Genomic DNA, 26,122 nt, shown 5'->3' on the forward strand with positions numbered 1-26,122 from the left:
TTTGGCTCCAGTGTGTGTGTGTGTATGTATATGTGTGTGTATATCTATATACAAACATGCACTCTCACAAACAGGATACAATTGCCAGGGTGCGGAGTAAAATTTCAAATATATCTAGAAGGAAACGGCACTGGTCTTGAGTTCAAAAAGAGTTCTTTATTCCAGTGACATTTCGGGGTGCAAGCCCTGAAACTATGTGTATGTGTATATGTATATATGTATATATATATATATATATATATATATATATATATATATATATATATATATATATATATATATATATATATATATATATATATACAAAAAATATGAACATGAATTGTTTTCTGTCATTGGTAGAAAAGCTTTAAGATAATTTTAAATGTCTGGTCAGTCAAATAAATGCAAATCTATTAGTTGTATAAAAAAATGTTATTCCTTTTGATGCTTACTACTCAAAAATAGTTGTTTGGTTTGTTAATTAGCCTTTTAACATCTTGTTGCTTTGATCTAGATAATCTGGACATTATTGCTACTTATTTACATCTAAAGATCACCACAAGGGGGCCAGATGTCCCTCCTTGGCATGTACAGATCAGATGTCTGGAGAATGATCTTGTTGTTAAGAAGTAAACAATTCCTTACCTGCAATCCTTTGAAATGTGAAAAGTGAGAGCCTTGTTTGTACACTGGCCACTTCAAAACAGCTGCTCTTTTCAAACTTATCATGTCATTCATTATCTAATATGCCCTTTATTTTGCTCCCTACCCTGGTTAATTGTACAGGCACAATGCCATCTGGATTGCCAGTGCTTCCCTTGTGTTTTTATCATGCGTAAACTCATTTTACTATTTACTTATTGCAATTTAATTTACCTACACATGACTTTAATAAACCCGTGCCCGGGTGTGACGGGGGCATGGTCGTGCACGAGGGATAGAGGAGAGAGAGATAGAAAGAGAGGGGGAGAGAGAGAGCAGAATAGATGGGAATGAGCAAAATAGAGGGAAGAGAGAGAAAGGGGGAGAGAGAAAATAAGGGGGGGAGAGAGGGATGGAGAGAGAGAGCAAAAGAGTGCAAAAGAGGGGAGAGGGAGAGAGTGTGCAAAAGAGAGGGGGGAGTGAGAGCACAAAAGAGGGGAGAGAGCGCAAAAGAGATGGGGAAGAGAGAGCAAAGGAGAGGGAGAGAGCAAAAGAGAGGGGGATAGAGAGCCAAAGAGAGGGGGTGGAGAGACCAATATGAGAGGTGGAGCAAGAGAGAGTGCAAAAGAGAGGGGGGAGTGATAGTGCAAAAGAGGGGAGAGAGCGCAAAAGAGATGGGGAAGAGAGAGCAAAAGAGAGGGGGAGAGGGAGAGAGCAAAAGAGAGGGGGATAGAGAGCCAAAGAGAGGGGGTGGAGAGACCAATATGAGAGGTGGAGCAAGAGAGAGTGCAAAAGAGAGGCGGAGAGCGCACAAAAGAGGGGGGGGGAAGAGAGAGCGCAGCAAGTTGGAGCCCGGTTTTCCTCTCAGCGTGCAGTGAATGTCAGAGGGATGTGAGGAGAGTATTGCCTATTTTGAATGCAGTGATCTCCTTCTACGGGGTCTATTTCATAGGTTCTCTGTTATCGGTCGTAGAGATTCATCTCTTACCTCCCTTTTCAGATCGACGATATACTCTTATATATACCATTACCTCTGCTGATTCTCGTTTCAGTACTGGTTTGGCTTTCTACAAACATGTAGATGAGTGTCCTGGGGTAAGTAAATCTTATTTTCTGTGACACTCTAAAGCTATGGTTGGGCACTTTGTTTATAAAGTTCTAAATATATGTATTCAAACATTTATTTGCCTTGACTCAGAATGTTCAACTTTCCTTATTTTTCAGACAGTCAGTTTCATATTTGGGATAATGCATTTGAATTAATCATTTTTTCTTACCTTCAAAAATTTGACTCTTTTCCCTGTGGGCTGTTAGGCTCGCGGGGGCTGAAAATGCTTCATTTTATTGCGTCATTCTTGGCGCGGATTTTTTTGGCGCAAAAATTATTTTCCGTTTCCGGCGTCATACGTGTCGCCGGAAGTTGCGTCATTTTTTTGACGTTATTTTGCGCCAAAAATGTCGGCGTTCCGGATGTGGCGTCATTTTTGGCGCCAAAAGGCATTTCGGCGCCAAATAATGTGGGCGTCTTGTTTGGCGCTAAAAAAAATATGGGCGTCTCTTTTGTCTCCACATTATTTAAGTCTCATTATTTATTGCTTCTGGTTGCTAGAAGCTTGTTCACTGGCATTTTTTTCCCATTCCTGAAACTGTCATTTAAGGATTTTGATCAATTTGCTTTATATGTTGTTTTTTTCTATTACATATTGCAAGATGTTCCACGTTGCAACTGAGTCAGAAGTTACTTGAGGAAAATCACTGCCCGGGGCTGGAGCTACCAAGCTAAGTGTATCTGCTATAAATTTTTGGTACCTGTTTCTCCAGCTGTTGTTTGTATTGCATGTCATGACAAACTTATTAATGCAGATAAAATTTCCTTGAGTACTGTTATATTACCTGTTGCTTTTCCTTCAACATTTAATTTTCAGAGTGTTCCTGATAAACATTAGAGATTTTATTTTTTAAATCCATTTAGAAGGCTATGTCTGTTATTTCTCCTTCTAGTTTACATAAAAGTCTTTTAAAACTTCTCTTTTTTTCAGATGAATTTTTAAATGAACATCATCGTTCTGATACTGATAATGGTTCTTCTGGTTCAGAAGTTTCTGTATCAGAGGTTGATGCTGTTAAATCTTTTTATTTGTTCAAGATGGAATTTATTCGTTCTTTATTTAAAGACGTATTAATTGCTTTAGATATAGAGGATTCTGGTCCTCTTGATACTAAATCTAAACGTTTAAATAGGTTTTTTTTTTTAAATCTCCTATATTTATTCCAGAAGTGTTTAATCTCCCTGATGCTTTTTCTGAAGTAATTTCCAGGGAATGGAATAATTTGGGTAATTCTTTTACTCCTTCTAAACGTTTAAGCAATTATATTCTGTGCCATCTGACAGATTAGAATTTTTTGGGACAAAATCCCTAAGGTTTGGGGCTGTCTCTATTCCTGCTAAAATGTACTACTATTCTTACGGCAGATAGTACTAAATTTAAGGATCCTTTAGATAAAAAAATTTAATCCTTTCTAAGAAAAGTTTACTTATGTTTAGGTAATCTTCTTAGACCTGCTATATTTTTACCGGATGTTGCTGCAGCTTCATCTTTTTGGTTAGAAGTTTTAGCGCAACAAGTATCAGATCATAATTTTATAGCATTATTTTTATTCTATAACATGCTAATAATTTTATTGGTGATACCATCTTTTGATATCATTTGAGTTGATGTCAGGTATATGTCTCTAGCTATTTTAGCTAGAAAAGCTTTATGGATTTAACTTGGAATGCTGATATGTCTTCTAAAGTTAACTTTGTTTTTCCCTTTCTTTCCAGGGTAATAATCATTTTTTCGTTCTTTTTCTCATAATAAGGAGCAAAAGCCTGATCCTTCATCCTCAGGAGCGGTTTCAGTTTGGAAACTATTTCCAGTTTGGAATATATCCAAGCCTTATAGAAACCTATAGTCAGCTCCTAAGTACCCATGAAGGTGCGGCCCTTTTTTCCAGTTCAGCTGGTATGGGGCAGATTACGTTTTATTCAAAGGAGTTTGGATCAATTCCGTTCTCAATCTCTGGTTTCAGAACATTGTTTCAGAAAGGTACAGAATTGGCTTCAGTTAAGGCCTCCTGCTAAGAGATTTTTTCTTTCATGTAATTAGCAAGAGTCCATGAGCTAGTGACGTATGGGATATACATTCCTACCAGGAGGGGCAAAGTTTCCCAAACCTCAAAATGCCTATAAATACACCCCTCACCACACCCACAAATCAGTTTTACAAACTTTGCCTCCTATGGAGGTGGTGAAGTAAGTTTGTGCTAGATTCTACGTTGATATGCGCTCCGCAGCAGGTTGGAGCCCGGTTTTCCTCTCAGCGTGCAGTGAATGTCAGAGGGATGTGAGGAGAGTATTGCCTATTTGAATTCAATGATCTCCTTCTACGGGGTCTATTTCATAGGTTCTCTGTTATCGGTCGTAGAGATTCATCTCTTACCTCCCTTTTCAGATCGACGATATACTCTTATATATACCATTACCTCTACTGATTCTCGTTTCAGTACTGGTTTGGCTTTCTACTACTTGTAGATGAGTGTCCTGGGGTAAGTAAGTCTTCTTTTCTGTGACACTCTAAGCTATGGTTGGGCACTTTTATATAAAGTTCTAAATATATGTGTTCAAACATTTATTTGCCTTGACTCAGGATGTTCAACGTTCCTTATTTCAGACAGTCAGTTTCATATTTGGGATAATGCATATGGATTAATCAATTTTTTTCTTACCTTAAAATTTGACTTTTTCCCTGTGGGCTATTAGGCTCGCGGGGGCTGAAAATGCTTCATTTTATTGCGTCATTCTTGGCGCAGACTTTTTTGTTGCAAAAATTTTTTTGTTTCCGGCGTCATACGTGTCGCCGGAAGTTGCGTCATTTTTTTGACTTTTTTTTGCGCCAAAAGTGTCGGCGTTCCGGATGTGGCGTCATTTTTGGCGCCAAAAGCATTTAGGTGCCAAATAATGTGGGCGTCTTTTTTGGCGCTAAAAAATATGGGCGTCTCTATTGTCTCCACATTATTTAAGTCTCATTATTTATTGCTTCTGGTTGCTAGAAGCTTGTTCACTGGCATTTTTTTCCCCATTCCTGAAACTGTCATTTAAGGAATTTGATCAATTTTGCTTTATATGTTGTTTTTTTCTATTACATATTGCAAGATGTCTCCGTTTGTCCCTGAGTCAGAAGCCACTTCTGGAAAAATGCTTAACTGAGTTTCAGTTCTACCAAAGCTAAGTTCATTTATTTTAAATGTTATAAATGTTTATGTTTAGCTATGGTTTGTATTAAGTTATTATGATATACTTTTACATGCAGATTCCATTAGTATTTATGCTTTATACATTTCCATTCTTAAGTACAAGAAATGTTTAGAAGATTTTTAAGAAATATTTTTTCTGATTAAGGCTTTGTCTGACTTTGTGCCTTCTAATATCAATTTTTAGGTCTTTTTCACTTCTTTTTTTAATTATTGAAGTTTCAAATGACCAACAACATACTGATTTATCCTTCTCTGATGATGTTTTTTTCTTTCAGAAATTCTCTTCATCAGATATTGACACTAACAAATCTACTTTTTTATATAAATTTTTTATTATTAAAGTACATTTGTTCTTTGTTGAAGAGGTGTTGATTATTTTGGATATTAAGGTAACTAGTTCTTTAAAACTAGCTGACACTATTTCTGCCTTTTTATTCTTCTGTGATTTCAGAGGTTTTCCTTCCAATTCCCCATACTAGGGAATGGAATAGGCTGAGAATTTTCTTTTATTTTTAAACTATATTCTTTGTCAGCAGTTAAATTTAATTTGGAGGGTTCTCCAATTTATTGGAGCTATCTCTACTCCTACTAATTATGCTATTGTTGTTATAGCAAAATAGTATTTATTTTCCTTTATATAGTTATATCTTATTTATGGAAAATTATTTAGTTTCAGGTACTTTTCTAAGTATCAGATTATGATTTATTTTAGCATTGTTAAAGGGACAACATTTACTAGACTAGGTGCTGTTGCATTTGTCTTGTTGTTTTGCATTTTGCAAGTCCTCTGTTTTGACTGGTCCTTTAAACTGGACTATCATGCTAATGACTTCATTTGTGTCTTCATTTTATTGAATATATTCGCAAATGAGGGTTAATCTATGTCTTTAGCTATTTTAGCTAGAAGAATTTTGTGTTTTTTAAAAAAAACAAAAAAAAAACAACAAAGAACAAAAAAAACAAAAAGAAAATCCATATTTCTTTTGTTCTAAGATAATCAATTATAATTGGATTCAATTCTTAACTGTTACTATGGGCTTCAAGATTGAGTTCTAAGACTAAACTTTAAGCTTATATTAGTTTGGTTGTTCTTATTAAGGAACGAATTCCTGAGTTCTTTCCCAAGTAACATGTTTATAATTGGGGTTCGAAATCAGCTCCCTAATATTGCGATGTACGTGCCGTATTCCAGCTTGGCTGGTAAGGGGCAGGTTAAGACTTCTTTGAAATTTATTTGGTTCTATTCTGTCAAAATTTCTTTGATTTTATTCCAGTAAGGCTAACACTTTCTTTCAGTGTGTTTCTGTCCTATATATTCTGGATACTGTTGAAGCATGGCTCAAGCGCTGCTCAGACCTGGAATCTTCTGGGGTATTTCTTCCAGTTCTTTTTCTAGGAACTGGGTTTTGGAGTTTTATTCAAACTATTCTGCCTTTTTTATGGTCATTGATAGCATTATTTGTTTTCATTAGATACAATAAATGCATATTCTTCATTTTTCTGTTTTCATTCAGATTATTTCCTGTGGATGCGGAATCTCATATGTTTCACTTGCTCTTCAGGACATAGTTAGAGGATCTTTTTTTCAAAAGCTCTTGATTCCTCACGCAAGGGTCACCTTTTTTAGGTTTCCAGATGGTTTATGTCACTATCTTTGTCTCTATCAGACAAGGGACAATTTGATTTGGGTTCCGTCTGTCGGTACCTTTAGTCTCTATTATTTCCTTCAGTTGCTATATATGCATAGAAGTTTTAACAGCATTGGATTCAATTCCCTTTGCTCATTTTCAATGGAAAGATCCTTTCCAGCTTTTTATGAGTGTTGTTTCTTCAAGAACATGGTTGGAGGATCAATTAACCAAAAAGTTTGTTGATTCCTCAGACAAGAGTAACCTTTTTTAGATTTCCGGATAGATTCAGTGTCCATGTCTCTGTTTCTGTTGGATTAGAGACGTCTGAAATTGGTTTCAGCTTATCGAAACCTTCAGTCTCAATCATTCCCTTCGGTAGCCTTATGCATGGAAATTCTAGGTTCTTATGACTGCTGCATTGGACGTGTTCCCCTTTGCTCATTTTCACATGCGACCTCTTCAGCTCTGTATGCTGAACCGGTGGTGCCGGGATTATACAAAGATATCTCATTTAATATCTTTAAAACCGATTGTTCGACACCCTCTGACGTGGTACAGACCACCATCGTTTAGTTCAGGGGGCTTCTTTTTTTCTTCTTTTTTTCTTCCAACCTGGACTGTGATCTCAACAGATGCAAGTCTGACAGGTTGGGGAGCTGTATGGGGGTTTCTGACAGCACAAGGGGTTTGGGAAATCTCAGGAGGTGAGATTTCCAATCAATATTTTGGAACTCCGTGCAATTTTCAGAGCTCTTCAGTCATGGCCTCTTCTAAAGAGAGAATCGTTCATTTGTTTTCAGACAGACAATGTCACAACTGTGGCATATATCAATCATCAAGAAGGGACTCACAGTCCTCTGGCTATGAAAGAAGTATCTCGAATTCTGGTATGGGTGGAATCCAGCTCCTGTCTAATCTCTGCGGTTCATATCCCAGGTATAGACAATTGGGAAGCGGATTATCTCAGTCGCCAAGCGTTACATCCGGGCGAGTGGTCTCTTCACACAGAGGTGTTTCTTCAGATTGTTCAAATGTGGGGACTTCCAGAAATAGATCTGATGGTTTCTCATCTACACAAGAAACTTCCCAGGTATCTGTCCAGATCCAGGGATCCTCAGGCGGAAGCAGTGGATGCATTGTCACTTCCTTGGAAGTATCATCCTGCCTATATCTTTCCGCCTCTAGTTCTTCTTCCAAGAGTAATCTCCAAGATTCTGAAGGAATGCTCGTTTTTTCTGCTGGTGGCTCCAGCATGGCCTCACAGGTTTTGGTATGCGGATCTTGTCCGCATGGCTTCTCGTCATCCGTGGACTCTTCCGTTAAGACCAGACCTTCTGTCATAAGGTCCTTTTTTACCATCAGGATCTCAAATCCTTAAATTTAAAGGTATGGAGATTGAACGTTTGATTCTTAGTCAAAGAGGTTTCTCTGACTCTGTGATTAATACTATGTTACAGGCTCGTAGATCTGTATCTAGGATGATATATTATCGAGTCTGGAAGACTTACATTTCTTGGTGTCTTTCTCATCATTTTTCCTGGCATTCTTTTAGAATTCCGAGAATTTTACAGTTTCTTCAGGATGGTTTGGATAAGGTTTGTCTGCAAGTTCCTTGAAAGGACAAATCTCTGCTCTTTCTGTTCTTTTTCACGGAAGGATTGCTATTCTTCCTGATATTCATTGTTTTATACAAGCTTTGGTTCGTATAAAATCTGTTATTAAGTCAATTTTCTCCTCCTTGGAGTTTGAATTTGGTTCTGGGGGCTCTTCAAACTCCTCCGTTTGAACCTATGCATTTACTGGACATTAAATTACTTTCTTGGAAAGTTTTGTTTCTTTTGGCCATCTCTTCTGCTAGAAGAGTTTCTGAATTATCTGCTCTTTTCTTGTGAGTCTCCTTTTCTGATTTTTCATCAGGATGAGGCGGTGTTGCGAACTTCTTTTTAATTTTTTTCCTAAGGTTGTGAATTCTAACAACATTAGTAGAGAAATTGTGGTTCCTTCATTATGTCCTAATCCTAAGAATTCTAAGGAGAGATCATTGCATTCTTTGGATGTTGTTAGAGCTTTGAAATATTATGTTGAAGCTACTAAGAATTTCCGAAAGACTTCTAGTCTATTTGTTATCTTTTCCGGTTCTAGGAAAGGTCAGAAGGCCTCTGCCATTTCTTTGGCATCTTGGTTGAAATCTTTAATTCATCATGCTTATGTCGAGTCGGGTAAATCTCCGCCTCAAAGGATTACAGCTCATTCTACTAGGTCAGTTTCTACTTCCTGGGCGTTTAGGAATGAAGCTTTGATTGTTCAGATTTGCAAAGCGGCAACTTGGTCTTCTTTGCATATTTTTACTAAATTCTACCATTTTGATGTGTATTCTTCTTCTGAAGCAGTTTTTGGTAGAAAAAATACTTCAGGCAGCTGTTTCAGTTTGATTCTTCTGCTTATCATTTCAGTTTTCTTCATTATAAGATTTAAACTTTATTTTGGGTGTGGATTATTTTTCAGCGGAATTGGCTGTCTTTATTTTATCCCTCCCTCTCTAGTGACTCTTGCGTGGAAGATCCACATCTTGGGTAGTCATTATCCCATACGTCACTAGCTCATGGACTCTTGCTAATTACATGAAAGAAAACATAATTTATGTAAGAACTTACCTGATAAATTCATTTCTTTCATATTAGCAAGAGTCCATGAGGCCCACCCTTTTTTTGTGGTGGTTATGATTTTTTTGTATAAAGCACAATTATTCCAATTCCTTATTTTTTATGCTTTCGCACTTTTTTCTTATCACCCCACTTCTTGGCTATTCGTTAAACTGATTTGTGGGTGTGGTGAGGGGTGTATTTATAGGCATTTTGAGGTTTGGGAAACTTTGCCCCTCCTGGTAGGAATGTATATCCCATACGTCACTAGCTCATGGACTCTTGCTAATATGAAAGAAATGAATTTATCAGGTAAGTTCTTACATAAATTATGTTTTTCTTCCCGTGTCCCAGTTAACACAGCAAGGCTCAGCATTTCTGAAATGTGTTTCAGATCTAGAGTTGGCTGGAGTAATTATGCCAGTTCCAGTTCTGGAACAGGGGCTAGGGTTTTATTTTATCTCTTCATTGTACCAAAGAAGGTCAATTCCTTCAGACCAGTTCCGGATCTATCAATATTGAATCGTTATGTATACCAACATTCAAGATGGTTACTGTAGGACTATTCTGCCTTTTGTTTAGCAAGGGCATTTTATGTATACAATAGTTTTGCAGGATGTGTATCTGCATATTCCGATTCATTCAGATCACTTTTAGTGTTTGAGATTCTCTTTTTAGACAAGCATTACCAGTTTTGTGGCTCTACTGTTTGGCCTAGCTTCAGTTCCAAGAATTTTTTTCAAAGATTCTCGGTGCCCTTCTTTCTGTATTCAGAGAACAGGGTTTTTGTATTTCCTTATTTGGACGATTATCTTGGTATTTGCTCAGTCTTCTCATTCAAAGAATCTCATGCGATTCGACTTGTGTTGTTTCTTCAAGATCATGGTTGGAGGATCAATTTACCAAAAAGTTAATTGATTCCTCAGTCAAGGGTAATCTTTCTGGGTTTCCAGATAGATTCAGTGTCCATGACTCTGTCTTTAACAGACAAGAGACGTTTAAATTGTTTTCAGCTTGTCGAAACCTTCAGTCACAATCATTCCCTTCGGTAACCTTATGCATGGAAATTCTAGGTCTTATGACTGCTGCATTGGACGCAATCCCCTTTGCTTGTTTTTCACATGCGACCTCTTCAGCTCTGTATGCTGAATCAATGGTGCAAGGATTACACAAAGATATTTCAATTTATATCTTTAAAACCGATTGTTCGACACTCTAACGTGGTGGACAGATCACCATCGTTTAATTCAGGGGGCTTCTTTTGTGCTTCCGACCTGGACTGTAATTTCAACAGATACAAGTCTCACAGGTTGGGGAGCTGTGTGGGGATCTCTGTCGGCACAAGGAGTTTGGGAATCTCAGGAGGTGAGATTACCGATAAATATTTTGGAACTCCGTGCAATTTTCAGAGCTCTTCAGTTTTGGCCTCTTCTGTAGAGAGAATCGTTCATTTGTTTTCAGACAGACAATGTCACAACTGTGGCATACATCATCAAGGAGCGACTCAACGTCCTCTGGCTATGAAAGAAGTATCTCGAATTTTTTGGTTTGGGCGGATTCCAGCTCCTGTCTAATCTCTGCGGTTCATATCCCAGGTGTAGACAATTGGGAAGCGGATTATCTAAGTCGCCAAACGTTGCATCCGGGCGAATGGTTTCTTCACCCAGAGGTATTTCTTCAGGTTGTTCAAATGTGGGAACTTCCAGAAATAGATCTGATGGCGTCTCATCTAATCAAGAAACTTCCCAGATATCTGTCCAGATCCCGGGATCCTTAGGCGGAGGCAGTGGATGCATTATCACTTCCTTGGAAGTATCATCCTGTCTATATCTTTCCGCCTCTAGTTCTTCTTCCAAGAGTAATCTCCAAGATTCTGAAGGAATGCTCGTTTGTTCTGCTGGTAGCTCCGGCATGGCCTTACAGGTTTGGTATGCGGATCTTGTCCGGATGGCCTCTTGCCAGCCGTGGACTCTTCCATTAAGACCAGACCTTCTGTCGCAAGGTCCTTTTTTCCATCAGGATATCAAATCCTTAAATTTAAAGGTATGGAGATTGAACGCTTGATTCTTGGTCAAAGAGGTTTCTCTGACTCTGTGATTAATACTATGTTACAGGCTCGTAAATCTGTATCTAGAGAGATATATTATAGAGTCTGGAAGACTTATATTTTTTGGTGTCTTTCTCATCTTTTTTCTTGGCATTCTTTTAGAATACCGAGAATTTTACAGTTTCTTCAGGATGGTTTAGATAAGGGTTTGTCTGCAAGTTCCTTGAAAGGACAAATCTCTGCTCTTTCTGTTCTTTTTCACAGAAAGATTGCTATTCTTCCTGATATTTATTGTTTTATACAAGCTTTGGTTCGTATAAAACCTGTCATTAAGTCAATTTCTCCTCCTTGGAGTTTGAATTTGGTTCTGGGAGCTCTTCAAGCTCCTCCCTTTGAACCTATGCATTCATTGGTCATTAAATTACTTTCTTGGAAAGTTTTGTTCCTTTTGGCCATCTCTTCTGCCAGAAGAGTTTCTGATTTATCTGCTCTTTCTTGTGAGTCTCCTTTTCTGATTTTTCATCAGGATGAGGTGGTGTTGCGAACTTCTTTTTGAATTTTTACCTAAAGTTGTGAATTCCAACAACATTAGTAGAGAAATTGTGGTTCCTTCATTATGTCCTAATCCTAAGAATTCTAAGGAGAAATCATTGCATTCTTTGGATGTTGTTAGAGCTTTGAAATATTATGTTGAAGCTACTAAGTCTTTCCGAAAGACTTCTAGTCTATTTGTTCTCTTTTCCGGTTCTAGAAAAGGCCAGAAAGCTTCTGCCATTTCTTTGGCATCTTGGTTGAAATCTTTAATTCATCTTGCCTATGTTGAGTCGGGTAAAACTCCGCCTCAGAGGATTACAGCTCATTCTACCAGGTCAGTTTCTACTTCCTGGGCGTTTAGGAATGAAGCTTCGGTTGATCACATTTGCAAAGTTGCAACTTGGTCCTCTTTGCATATTTTTACTAAATTCTACCATTTTGATGTATTTTCTTCTTCTGAAGCAGTTTTTGGTAGAAAAGTATTTCAGGCAGCAGTTTCAGTCTGAATCTTCTGCTTATGTTTTTTATTAAACTTTATTTTGGGTGTGGATTATTTTCAGCAGGAATTGGCTGTCTTTATTTTATCCCTCCCTCTCTAGTGACTCTTGTGTGGAAAGATCCACATCTTGGGTAGTCATTATCCCATACGTCACTAGCTCATGGACTCTTGCTAATTACATGAAAGAAAACATACTTTATGTAAGAACTTACCTGATAAATTAATTTCTTTCATATTAGCAAGAGTCCATGAGGCCCACCCTTTTTTGTGGTGGTTATGATTTTTTTGTATAAAGCACAATTATTCCAATTCCTTATTTTATATGCTTTCGCACTTTTTTATCACCCCACTTCTTGGCTATTCGTTAAACTGAATTGTGGGTGTGGTGAGGGGTGTATTTATAGGCATTTTAAGGTTTGGGAAACTTTGCCCCTCCTGGTAGGAATGTATATCCCATACGTCACTAGCTCATGGACTCTTGCTAATATGAAAGAAATGAATTTATCAGGTAAGTTCTTACATAAATTATGTTTTTTGTTGTTTTAAAAGATAGATAATCAATTCCCCAGTTTTGCATAACCAACACAGTTATAATTATACACGTTTTACCTCTGTAATTACCTTGTATCTAAGCCTAAGCAGACTGCCCCCTTATTTCAGTTCTTTTGACAGACTTGCATTTTAGCCAATCAGAGCTGTCTCCATGTTAAATTAGCGTGCATGAGCTCAATGTTATCTATATGAAACACTTGAACTAATGCCCTCTAGTGATGAAAAACTATCAAAATACATTTAGATTAGAGACGGCCTTCAAGGTCTAAGAATTTAGCATATGAACCTCCTAGGTTTAGCTTTCTACTAAGAATAACAAGAGAACAAAGTAAAATTGGTGATAAAAGTAAATTGGAAAGTTGTTTAAAATTACATGCCCTATTTGAAACATGAAAGTTTTTTTTGTACTTGACTGTCCTTTAACCACTAAGTATATACTAAACTTCTGCATCACTGAAACAGAAAAGAGCAGAAAAAAAGTCTAAAATAACGTTGCGTTAAATAAAAATTGAACACTTTTTGATATTGTTACTGTAGTGCCGTAGAGGAGGTAAGATAACAGGTTTGCAACATTCTAGTTTCCATTACTTTATAGTGGCTGCCCATTACTTTATGCAGGCTAAAAGTTTACAGCAATTTCTTTGTAGTATTCTCTGAATACTACTTGCTTTGAAGACCTCGTGATTTTAGGATGAATTTTTTGTTTCCTTCTGTGTCATGTGTTTCAAAGATATTTACAACTTCTTATCAGAACTATCTAAAAAAGGGCAAGGTTTTTGGGAAGAATATTTTTTATTAGTTACATTTGGTGAACCAGAAATAAACTGCAATTCAGTTTTCTCACTACAGTGATCTTATGTGCCAAGACATGTCAACATAGTGTGACATTAGACGGGGTCCTCTATCAATACACAGGCCTTAGTTCAAGTAAAGGTGACACTCTCTAAGATATCTTCTCAAATATGATACGTTTTAATCGCTTATGTTACAGGGGGACCAAATATGACAAGCATGTCATGTTTGGTATCAAAATAATCCTAATGTTGTCACAATGTGGACAACGGCGTAAATGACCATCTTTGTACATTATTGGGTTCTGTTTTACTCCATTTTTATTTTAAACTGTTGCTTTGTGTGTATTTGTGTTTTAATTCTTATATATATATGTTAAAGGAGATTTGGGACATTTTTTCTGGGTCTAGTACAGACTGGAGAGTTCAGTGAGTGCAAGGGTTAACAAAGTCACAGGCTTGCCTTGAGTGGTAAGACGGTTACAAACTGGTTAAGGTGCAAAGTGTTAGTTAACCCTTTCTGTGGCAAACTGGTGACTTTTGCAGGGTTGGTTAAACCCCTGTACGTCCCAATAATTTAAGTCTAGATTTTTGTGTTTAATGTCCATTATTCAATGTTGAGATCACCTATAAAAATGTTTTTCATGATTCATATGAAGTTTACAATTTTTTACTTCTATTCTCAAATTTGCTTCATTTTCCTGTTGTACTTTGTGTAGTTGCAGCAATACTACTGCAACCTAGCTAAACCCATTGAGTGAGCCAATGACAAGGGGTATATGAGCAGCCGCATTACTGCTACTGAGGCTACCTACAGTAGGTATGTTTTTCAACAAAGGATAGCAAGACAGCAAAGCAAATTGGATAATAGAAGTAAATTGGAAAGGTGTGTGTTTTTTTTTAATTTTATTTTAATATTGCATGCTCTGCCCAAATCACAAACATTTAATTTTCGCTTTCCTTTTAATATTCATACCTCATTGTCTCATAGAAGAAAACCCAAGTGGTTATATGACAAATGTTTTCCTTTGTCACTTATTCTGTATGTCTGTAAAATGTTTTCACTCTTCTAGAATAAATACTGTTTTATATATGTCTATATCTATATATGAGGTACTGTACAGTGCCATTAGATACAATAACAGCACAGCCAGTGAGAGATTACTGTGCAGAAATAGGAATTGGTGTCCCAAAATATTCCTAAATGGGTTTTTCTTTTCTTTTCAGTGAACCGTAATCATGCAAGCTGGTGACTACAGAGGGGGTCCGCCTCTTTTTCACCAGCCTCAGAATGCAAACCACCTCAGATCCTCAGGTTATGTCCCTGGAAGAATTGTTCCATTACGACCACCACCTCCTCCAAAGAGCCCAGCATCTGACAAATTAAATTCTGCTGGACAGGAAGCCCATGCAACATTTGGTTTCAGTGCAGATGAACAGCAACGTCATGCACAAATCATTCGCAGAAGACACAAAAATACACTCATATGCTTTGCTGTTTCTAGCATTTCATTTTTTATTACCCTTGCAATTGTTTTAGGGATATCATCCATGTATTCTCCTGATGGTAAGTTGTATTTTTGAGATTTAAAGGGACAGTCTAGTCAAAATTAAACTTTCATGGTTCAGATAGGTCATGTAGTTTGAAACCACTTTCCAATTCAGTTTTATCAAATTTTGGTTTGTTTTCTTGGGCTAAAGAACCAGAGAAATTACCAGGTGTGGAAGGGGTTAAAACAGTGTTCTTTAAGACAAATGGTCTAAATGTTGGGAGCAAGAAATATATTAATCCTACTTCGTAGGTATGAATATCACGAATACCTAGGAAATCCAGGGGCGTTCACATATGCGCACATAACAAGCAAAGGCAAATACCTCCGTTTGTGGTGATCTCCACAGCTACAACTCTAACCTGAGTTTAGTCAATGTGCCGATTTAAGTATGTGATCAATCCGCTTCCTTGTCTCCGTTATAACGCCCAGCCGAGAGCAAGAAGACCGTGCTTCATACACAGGTGGTCCAGATGGAACGCTGCATCAGTGTGCTGCTTCGGCTCCTCCGCTCACACGCGAAGACCGGAAGTTCCACTCTCACCCTGTGATCCAATAGGACGCTGGCAAATTGGAGGCTTGTCAGTTGAGGGCTTGTCACTCGTCAGCCAATGTAGGTGCTGCTGTATCCAAGGTATAAGAAGGTCCCAACACAGCCGAACAAAACGGCTTACACTGTGGGAGTAGCGCTGCTTCAATGGGCAAGGAAGATGGGAACCAAAAAAGAGCTGGAAGCAGCCACTTGCATAAAACGTAGCATTTATTCAGTCAATAAGTAAAAATCCATAGAGGAACATAGATACACTGAGAAAAAACAGTATACACGTTTCGGCTAAGCGCCATACTCACTACTGCTAAGGATTTGGGTTCACATGTGAAATTTAAAAAGGGTGTACTTGACCCCTATTGGATAAAAAAGTTCATTTAAAGCACACCTCTAAATGACGTGTCTAAGTGTACCATAACCATATTTACATACAACACAATTCATTTCCATTTGCTATATTGTAAGTGAACATATAAAGAAAATTAGTAGTATCATTGTAATACTGGCAAATAAATAATAAATTCATTAACAATATTGGATTTGCAAAAATAGAATACAATATATACTGTGAAATACTTCATTGAATGTCATAGAAAAACGGAATGAATATGGAGTAAACATAAAAAATCCACATAAGTTGATAAATGTGATGGAAATGAATATATATACATAAGTATAAGAAGAAAAAACATTTGATGAAATATATATATATATATATATGCGCAAAATGGATGATAAATAGACATTACTGAGATACATTGAATACATGTTGCTGATAGTGTGAGCTAATAGTAATAAATGACCAAATGAGGCCATAACTCTGATACGAGTGCGAATACAGGGGCTACATATAAAAATACTGTAGTATAGGGTAAAGGATGCGCCATATATTAATTCAATTTTAATATACATGTAGTGTAGAGAAACACACTATTGTGATAGTGTGCATAAACGGCTGCATAACAGATACACATGATACTATAGGGCAGTGCTTGACAAAATCTAGGAGCCAGGTATTTTTCATGGTTTATGTATGCGTATTATACACACACACACACACACACACACACACACACACACACACACACACACACACACACACACACACACACACACACACACACACACACACACACACACACACACACACACACACACACACACACACACACACACACACACACACACACACACACATATATATATATATATATATATATATATATATATATATATATATATATATATAATATACATACACATATATGTATTTTCATTATTTGATTTGCCCTATTTTCCTCCAATTTTTCATGTGTTTTTCTGCTACCCCAGATATGCTGGAATGTATTGGCAGATATACATGAGCACCTGCAGTGATCAAGCAGTCACTGTGTAGAATGTTGCATTCCATCATTTCTAGGGCAGTAAAAAATTTGAGGAAAACAGTGCAAATCAAATAATGAAAGGACATTGCAAAGTTTGTTTTTTAAACACACAATGATGAATGTTTGTTTCTTTTTTTTTAAACAAACTTTTTGGTATGTACTTTCATTATTTGATTAGCCCAATTTTCCTCCAATGTCCCTGTGGTTTTTTTTTCCCCACTGCCTTAGAAATGCTGGGATATGCAGGAGTTTAAAAAGGTTATGACCTCAGTTATTTTGAATTCCTTAATAAAAAACGGTAAATTATTGTTATTCTGCAGTCTGTCAATACTGTAGTGTTTCATTAATATGTTAAAAACAAATGAAGAAGCAACCGTGATGTAAATCACTGGGCTTCTATAAGAGGCGCTAAAGATATAAATACATAAACACAGTATGATATATAAAAACCCTGTATGTGCAAACGAAAATAATACACAATAAAATAATACACAATAAAATGAATGGATAGATAGATTAGACAAGCCAGATATGTTAAGTCCAACAGGTATCCTCAGACGTCCCAGAACTTGATAGGCCGCTCTCTGTCGTCACCCAAGGGGATGATGTATTTCTATGATGTTAAGACAAAAACAAAAACAGAGGCGCCACATGTGTAGGTCAAAAAAGTTAAATCCAAATAGCAGCAGATTAAGGGTACTCACAAAATTGGCGGCACTCTATTGTGCCAACAGGAGCAGGCTGGTATTCTACAGCAAACCAGCTGGCTGTGTGGAAGATCCCCACCGGATGTGTGCAGTGTTGGAGTTTTTCTGCCTGCAGGGCTTCTGAATAATACCCAATGGCAATCCTTCCCTTCAACTGGAACTGCAGGTGGAATGGAGAGATGGGCTGAAATACCCTAAGGTTAACATGTTAGGTTTGTTTACTTTCACGGCAATACACGGCAATGCACATTAGTCACGATCGGCACTAACTAACTTAGATCAGAGTATGCACTTTAAACACAAATTACTTACAACACGATAATCATGGTTACTTGTTTATTATATTTATTAGTAGACACAGATTACCATAAATTTATTTTTAATTACAGCAGCAACTGGGTGGAGTAGGAAAGGAAGGATCTTATTGGATATTGTTTGGGAAGGAAGGGGAGGGACATTTGTTCATGAGGTTACTGAGCCCTATTTAAAGGGTAACTTTACACATTTAGAGTATACAAGCCTGAGGAAACGGGGTTCTCCCGAGAAACGCGTAGCTACTATACCTTTATTAGGAGATTGATATCCACACAACCCAGCTGTAAATTGTTATACCTTTTTGGTATTTTTATTCTGTATAATAAAATACTAATTTTAACTTTTACATCAGTCTGGCGTTGGTGTGTTTGTCTCCTTATCAGTAACCTTAGGGCATTTCAGCCCATCTCTCCATTCCACCTGCAGTTCCAGTTGAAGGGAAGGATTGCTATTGAGTATTATTCAGAAGCCCTGCAGGCAGAAAAACTCCAACACTGCACACATCCGGTGGGGATCTTCCACACAGCCAGCTGGTTTGCTGTAGAATACCAGCCTGCTCCTGTTGGCACAATAGAGTGCCGCCAATTTTGCGAGTACCCTTAATCTGCTGCTATTTGGATTTATTTATCTTTTTTGACCTACACATGTGGCGCCTCTGTTTTTGTTTTTTTCATTAATATGTTGTTGCATTAGTATTTTTAACGCCTAAATACAAAATAAACTTGGGGTATTTAAGGTCTGTTTACTGCCCAGTAGATACCAAAAGATGTAAAACATAATACAGATGTATCACTTTTCATATTGCTATTTTCTGTTTAAACCCATTTGATAAGTTTTTATTAAAAGGTTTATGATTGACTCCAGCCTTGTGCTTTGTTATAGGCAGAGCGCACAGATAACAAATGTGTTTGCCAGACTGAATAATAGAAGCAACTTCATTTACACAATGAGATCGTAAACTATCCCTGAGCTACAAATAATCAGTGTAACTATTTCACTCACCTTAAATCTGTAAGAGAGATCCCCTAACGCAAACTAAACAATGACAGTGACAGAGTTGTTTTGGACGTGACTGTGAAGCGCACCGAACCACTGATGTAAGTGATCAGCAAACACAGGCCTGAAAGGACCAGCAGCTACATCTCCCCCCAGGTCTAATGGAGAGGCGACCTCCATGAGCCCTGGCTCAGATTAGGTTATTTCACTTGCCCCTGAAACAACGTGCACAATACAAAATACAACACACCGTTCTGGTCTCTGACTGAGAGCTCCTCTTGTGCTACAGCTGCATATAAAATTCCCCGTCCAGCTGCTCTCTGCCATTCACCCCTTGGTGCCCGTAATCCTGCTTGCGTCTTGCGGTCCTTTATTCTTGCCTCCAAATAGACGCCATGTGCAGTAACCCTCCAGCGCCGCCTTCTTAAATTAGATTGTAACAGAAAGGATGTGTGCATGCGTAGTAGCACCCCCTGCACCACTTAGATTGCATTGCGCATCGCCAGCCGCAACGGGAAGTAAAATTAATCAGACGGCTGGTGGAGGACCGAGGGCAGTGTGGCGGTAGTAAAAGGGACAATAGGGACTGATAAGGAGTATAAAATTAGGGCGCCAGACACAATTTTAAAGGCGCCAGTGGCGCCCGGGATAATCGAGCTCTGCTATAGGGACTCCATCAATTGTAGAGTGTACATGGATACCATAGCTAAATACTGCTCAAATAGCAGTGCTAAGTGGATAATATCAACTGAATAATGGGTGAACTTTTTACTCCCAATAATAGATTAAATCATATTCAGCATTGAGGCCCAAAGTGACCTTAGTGGACAATTTAAAGATCCATAGCATCTCACGTTTTTCTAAAAGCCTCTGTCTGTCCTTTTGGATGGGGTATGTAGTCTATAGCAAGGTATCTGAATGATGAAGCATCTTTGTTATGTTTGGTGTAGAAATGTTGTACTATAGGTGAAGAAGACTTGTCCACAAAATCCAATTATGTAATTTACTTGATAACTTGCACTTTGTGCAACATTCAATATGTTGGACTTACGACTAGGGACATCAGGTCCCATATTAGAGAACACTTGTCCACTATTAATGTGGGCAAGTCTTCTTCACCTATAGTACAACATTTCTACACTAAACATAACAAAGATGCTTCATCATTCAGATGGCTTGCTATAGACTACATACCCAATCCAAAAAGAGGAGGAGACAGAGGCTTTTAGAAAAACGTGAGATGCTATGGATCTTTAAATTGTCCACTAAGGTCCCTTTGGGCCTCAATGCTGAATATGATTTAATCAATTATTGGGAGTAAAAAGTTCACCCATTATTCAGTTGATATTATCCACTTAGCACTGCTATTTGAGCAGTATTTAGTTATGGTATCCATGTACACTCTACAATTGATGGAGTCCCTATAGTATCATGTGTATCTATTATGCAGCCGTTTATGCACACTCTATATCACAATAGTGTGTTTCTCTACACTACACTAAATTTAATTTATAAATGGTGCATCCTTTACCCTATACTATAGTATTTTTATATATAGCCCCTGTATTCGCACTCGTATCAGAGTTATGGCCTCATTTGGTCCTTTATTACAATTAGCTCACACTATCAGCAACATGTATTCAATGTATCTCAGTAATGTCTATTTATCATCCATTTTGCATATATATATATATATATATATATATATATATATATATATATATATATATATATATATATATATATATATATATATATATATATATATATATAAAATCATCAAATGTTTTTTCTTCTTATACTTATGTATATATATTCATTTCCATCACATTTATGAACTTATGTGGATTTTTTATGTTTACTCCATATTCATTCCGTTTTTCTATGACATTCAATGAAGTATTTCACAGTATATTGTATTCTATTTTTGCAAATCCAATATTGTTAATTAATTTATTATTTATTTGCCAGTATTACGATTCTACTAATTTTTTTTATATGTTCACTTACAATGTAGCAAAGGGAAATGAATTGTGTTGTATGTAAATATGGTTTAGGTACACTTAGACACGTCATTTAGAGGTGTGTTTTGAATGAACTTTTTTATCCAATAGGGGTCAAGTACACCCTTTTTAAATTTCACATGTGAACCCAAATCCTTAGCAGTAGTGAGTACGGTGCTTAGCCGAAACGCGTATACTGTTTTTTCTCAGTGTATCTATGTTCCTCCATGGATTTTTACTTATTGACTGAATAAATGCTACGTTTTTATGTAAGCGGCTGCTTCCAGCTCTTTTTTGTTTCCTATCTTGTTTTCTTGGGATTCTTAGTTGAAAGCTAAACCTTGGTAGGTTCATATGCTAACTTCTTATCCCTTTTATCTGAATGCATTTTACAGTTTTTCACAGGTAGAGGGCGTTAGTTCAGGTGTGCCATATAGATAACATGCCGTCCTAATGGCGTTTAAAGTCCAGTGCTGTTAGTACGACATGGATCGGCCGAACGGCGTGAAGGGGTTAAGCCATTTCCCTTTATTTATTTGTAACCCATTAAAAAGAAAAAATCTTTAAATGTCAAGTAAGGTATGTAAATAGGCACAATTTACAGTTAGTCTCTTGCAAAGGTGGTGTTTTATTTTTGTTTGTTTTTTGACATAATTCAGAGAGCATATAATTTTAAACAACTTCCCATTTTACTTTTATCAATTTGCTTCATTCTCTTGGTTTCCTTTATTGAAGAAACGGCAGTGCAGTACTGGAATCTAGCTGAGCCAGTGACAAGAGGCATATATGTGTAGCCACCAATCAGAAGCTAGCTTACAGTAGTGTATTGCTGCTTCTGAGCCTATCTAGGCATTCTTTTCAATCAAGGATACCAAGAGAACAAAGAAAATTAGATAAAAGAACATTGGATTGTTTAAAATTGCATTCTCTATCTGAATCATGAAAGTGTAATTTTGACTTACTGTTCATTTAAATGTTCTGTTAAACACAACACATTTGCAGTATTATTAGATAGAATAATTTTTAAATTGACCTTGTAAAGGACATATATATGTAAAGTGTGTGTGTGTGTGTGTGTGTGTATATATATATATCTATATATATATATATCTATATATATATATATATCTATATATATATATATATATATATATATATATATATATATATATATATCTATATCTATATATATATATCTATATATATATATATATAGATATATATATATATATATATATATATATATATATATATCTATCTATATATATATCTATATCCAGAGATTTGAATACATATTTTATTCAAGGCTGGATTCAATGAGCAGCATTTTCTATACTTTGAGTAAAATTGTTCAGATTATTTTTGATTTATATCTATTCATTGAGGGGAAAAAATAATATATTAAGTAGTTATTGACTGTATTGTATAAGCCACTATTTCAAAAGACTTCCAGTTGGTAACCGAATAGCCTTTAGTTGCTCAGCGTTAAATTTTAAAAGTAGTTGATTTCTTTCATGTAATTAACAAGAGTCCATGAGCTAGTGACGTATGGGATATACATTCCTACCAGGAGGGGCAAAGTTTCCCAAACCTTAAAATGCCTATAAATACACCCCTCACCACACCCACAAATCAGTTTTACAAACTTTGCCTCCAAGGGAGGTGGTGAAGTAAGTTTGTGCTAGATTCTACGTTGATATGCGCTCCGCAGCAAGTTGGAGCCCGGTTTTCCTCTCAGCGTGCAGTGAATGTCAGAGGGATGTGAAGAGAGTATTGCCTATTGAATGCAGTGATCTCCTTCTACGGGGTCTATTTCATAAGGTTCTCTGTTATCGGTCGTAGAGATTCATCTCTTACCTCCCTTTTCAGATCGACGATATACTCTTATATTTACCATTACCTCTACTGATTCTCGTTTCAGTACTGGTTTGGCTTTCTACAAAACATGTAGATGAGTGTCCTGGGGTAAGTAAGTCTTATTTTCTGTGACACTCTAAGCTATGGTTGGGCACTTTATTTATAAAGTTCTAAATATATGTATTCAAACATTTATTTGCCTTGACTCAGAATGTTCAACTTTCCTTATTTTCAGACAGTCAGTTTCATATTTGGGATTATGCATTGAATTATCATATTTTTCTTACCTCAAAAATTTGACTTTTTTCCCTGTGGGCTGTTAGGCTCGCGGGGGCTGAAAATGCTTCATTTTATTGCGTCATTCTTGGCGCGGACTTTTTTGGCGCAAAAATTCTTTTCCGTTTCCGGCGTCATACGTGTCGCCGGAAGTTGCGTCATTTTTTGACGTTATTTTTCGCCAAAAATGTCGGCGTTCCGGATGTGGCGTCATTTTTGGCGCCAAAAGCATTTAGGCGCCAAATAATGTGGGCGTCTTATTTGGCGCTAAAAAATATGGGCGTCGCTTTTGTCTCCACATTATTTCAGTCTCATTTTTCATTTGCTTCTGGTTGCTAGAAGCTTGATATTTGGCATTCTTTCCCATTCCTGAAACTGTCTTATAAGGAATTTGATCTATTTTGCTTTATATGTTGTTTTTTCTCTTACATATTGCAAGATGTCTCACGTTGCATCTGAGCCAGAAGATACTACAGGAAAATCACTGCCTGCTGGATCTACCAAAGCTAAGTGTATCTGCTGTAAACTTTTGGTAGCTATTCCTCCAGCTGTTGTTTGTAATAATTGTCATGACAAACTTGTTAAAGCAGATAATATTTCCTTTAGTAATGTACCATTGCCTGTTGCAGTTCCCTCAACATCTAAGGTGCAGAATGTTCCTGATAACATAAGAGATTTTGTTTCTGAATCCATAAAGAAGGCTTTGTCTGTTATTTCTCCTTCTAGTAAACGTAAAAAGTCTTTTAAATCTTCTCTCTCTACAGATGAATTTTTAAATGAACACCATCATTCTGATTCTTTGGACTCTTCTGGTTCAGAGGATTCTGTCTCAGAGATTGATGCTGATAAATCTTCATATTTATTTAAGATGGAATTTATTCGCTCTTTACTTAAAGAAGTACTAATTGCTTTAGAAATAGAGGATTCTAGTCCTCTTGATACTAATTCTATACGTTTGGATAAGGTTTTTAAAGCTCCTGCGGTTATTCCAGAAGTTTTTCCTGTTCCTAATGCTATTTCTGCAGTAATTTCCAAAGAATGGGATAAATTGGGTAATTCATTTACTCCTTCTAAACGTTTTAAGCAATTATATCCTGTTCCGCCTGACAGGTTAGAATTTTGGGACAAAATCCCTAAAGTTGATGGGGCTATTTCTACCCTTGCTAAACATACTACCATTCCTACGTCAGATGGTACCTCGTTTAAGGATCCTTTAGATAGAAAAATTGAATCTTTTCTAAGAAAAGCTTATCTGTGTTCAGGTAATCTTCTTAGACCTGCTATATCATTGGCTGATGTTGCTGCAGCTTCAACTTTTTGGTTGGAAACTCTAGCGCAACAAGTAACAAATCGTGATTCTCATGATATTATTATTCTTCTCCAGCATGCTAATAATTTTATCTGTGATGCCATTTTTGATATTATTAGAGTTGATGTTAGGTTTATGTCTCTGGCTATCTTAGCCAGAAGAGCTTTATGGCTTAAGACTTGGAATGCTGATATGGCTTCTAAATCAACTCTACTTTCCATTTCTTTCCAGGGAAACAAATTATTTGGTTCTCAGTTGGATTCTATTATTTCAACTGTTACTGGTGGGAAAGGAACTTTTTTACCACAGGATAAAAAATCTAAAGGTAAAAACAGGGCTAACAATCGTTTTCGTTCCTTTCGTTTCAACAAAGAACAAAAGCCTGATCCTTCGTCCTCAGGAGCAGTTTCAGTTTGGAAACCATCTCCAGTCTGGAATAAATCCAAGCCTGCTAGAAAGGCAAAGCCTGCTTCTAAGTTCACATGAAGGTACGGCCCTCATTCCAGTTCAGCTGGTAGGGGGCAGGTTACGTTTTTTCAAAGAAATTTGGATCAATTCTGTTCACAATCTTTGGATTCAGAACATTGTTTCAGAAGGGTACAGAATTGGTTTCAAGATGAGACCTCCTGCAAAGAGATTTTTTCTTTCCCGTGTCCCAGTAAATCCAGTGAAAGCTCAAGCATTTCTGAATTGTGTTTCAGATCTAGAGTTGGCTGGAGTAATTATGCCAGTTCCAGTTCCGGAACAGGGGATGGGGTTTTATTCAAATCTCTTCATTGTACCAAAGAAGGAGAATTCCTTCAGACCAGTTCTGGATCTAAAATTATTGAATCGTTATGTAAGGATACCAACGTTCAAGATGGTAACTGTAAGGACTATATTGCCTTTTGTTCAGCAAGGGAATTATATGTCCACAATAGATTTACAGGATGCATATCTGCATATTCCGATTCATCCAGATCATTATCAGTTCCTGAGATTCTCTTTTCTAGACAAGCATTACCAATTTGTGGCTCTACCGTTTGGCCTTGCTACAGCTCCAAGAATTTTCACAAAGATTCTCGGTGCCCTTCTGTCTGTAATCAGAGAACAGGGTATTGTGGTATTTCCTTATTTGGACGATATCTTGGTACTTGCTCAGTCTTTACATTTAGCAGAGTCTCATACGAATCGACTTGTGTTGTTTCTTCAAGATCATGGTTGGAGGATCAATTTACCAAAAAGTTCTTTGATTCCTCAAACAAGGGTAACCTTTCTGGGTTTCCAGATAGATTCAGTGTCCATGACTCTGTCTTTAACAGACAAGAGACGTCTAAAATTGATTACAGCTTGTCGAAACCTTCAGTCTCAATCATTCCCTTCGGTAGCCTTATGCATGGAAATTCTAGGTCTTATGACTGCTGCATCGGACGCGATCCCCTTTGCTCGTTTTCACATGCGACCTCTTCAGCTCTGTATGCTGAACCAATGGTGCAGGGATTACACGAAGATATATCAATTAATATCTTTAAAACCGATTGTTCGACACTCTCTAACGTGGTGGACAGATCACCATCGTTTA

At 37.1% G+C, this 26,122-nt stretch overlaps 1 protein-coding gene across 1 annotated transcript in view; it reads left to right on the plus strand.

Annotated features, from left to right (window-relative positions):
* CEMIP2 (cell migration inducing hyaluronidase 2) overlaps positions 1–26,122 on the plus strand; it is a 380,284-nt gene that overhangs the window by 85,710 nt on the left and 268,452 nt on the right. The window contains exon 2 of the mRNA XM_053702507.1: positions 14,844–15,183. Coding sequence (XP_053558482.1) covers positions 14,856–15,183 — 328 coding nt within the window. The 5' untranslated portion in view covers positions 14,844–14,855. The remainder of the gene's footprint in view (positions 1–14,843; positions 15,184–26,122) is intronic.

The sequence above is a fragment of the Bombina bombina genome, chromosome 2, assembly GCF_027579735.1.
Source record: "Bombina bombina isolate aBomBom1 chromosome 2, aBomBom1.pri, whole genome shotgun sequence".
In the NCBI taxonomy this organism is placed as follows: domain Eukaryota; kingdom Metazoa; phylum Chordata; class Amphibia; order Anura; family Bombinatoridae; genus Bombina; species Bombina bombina.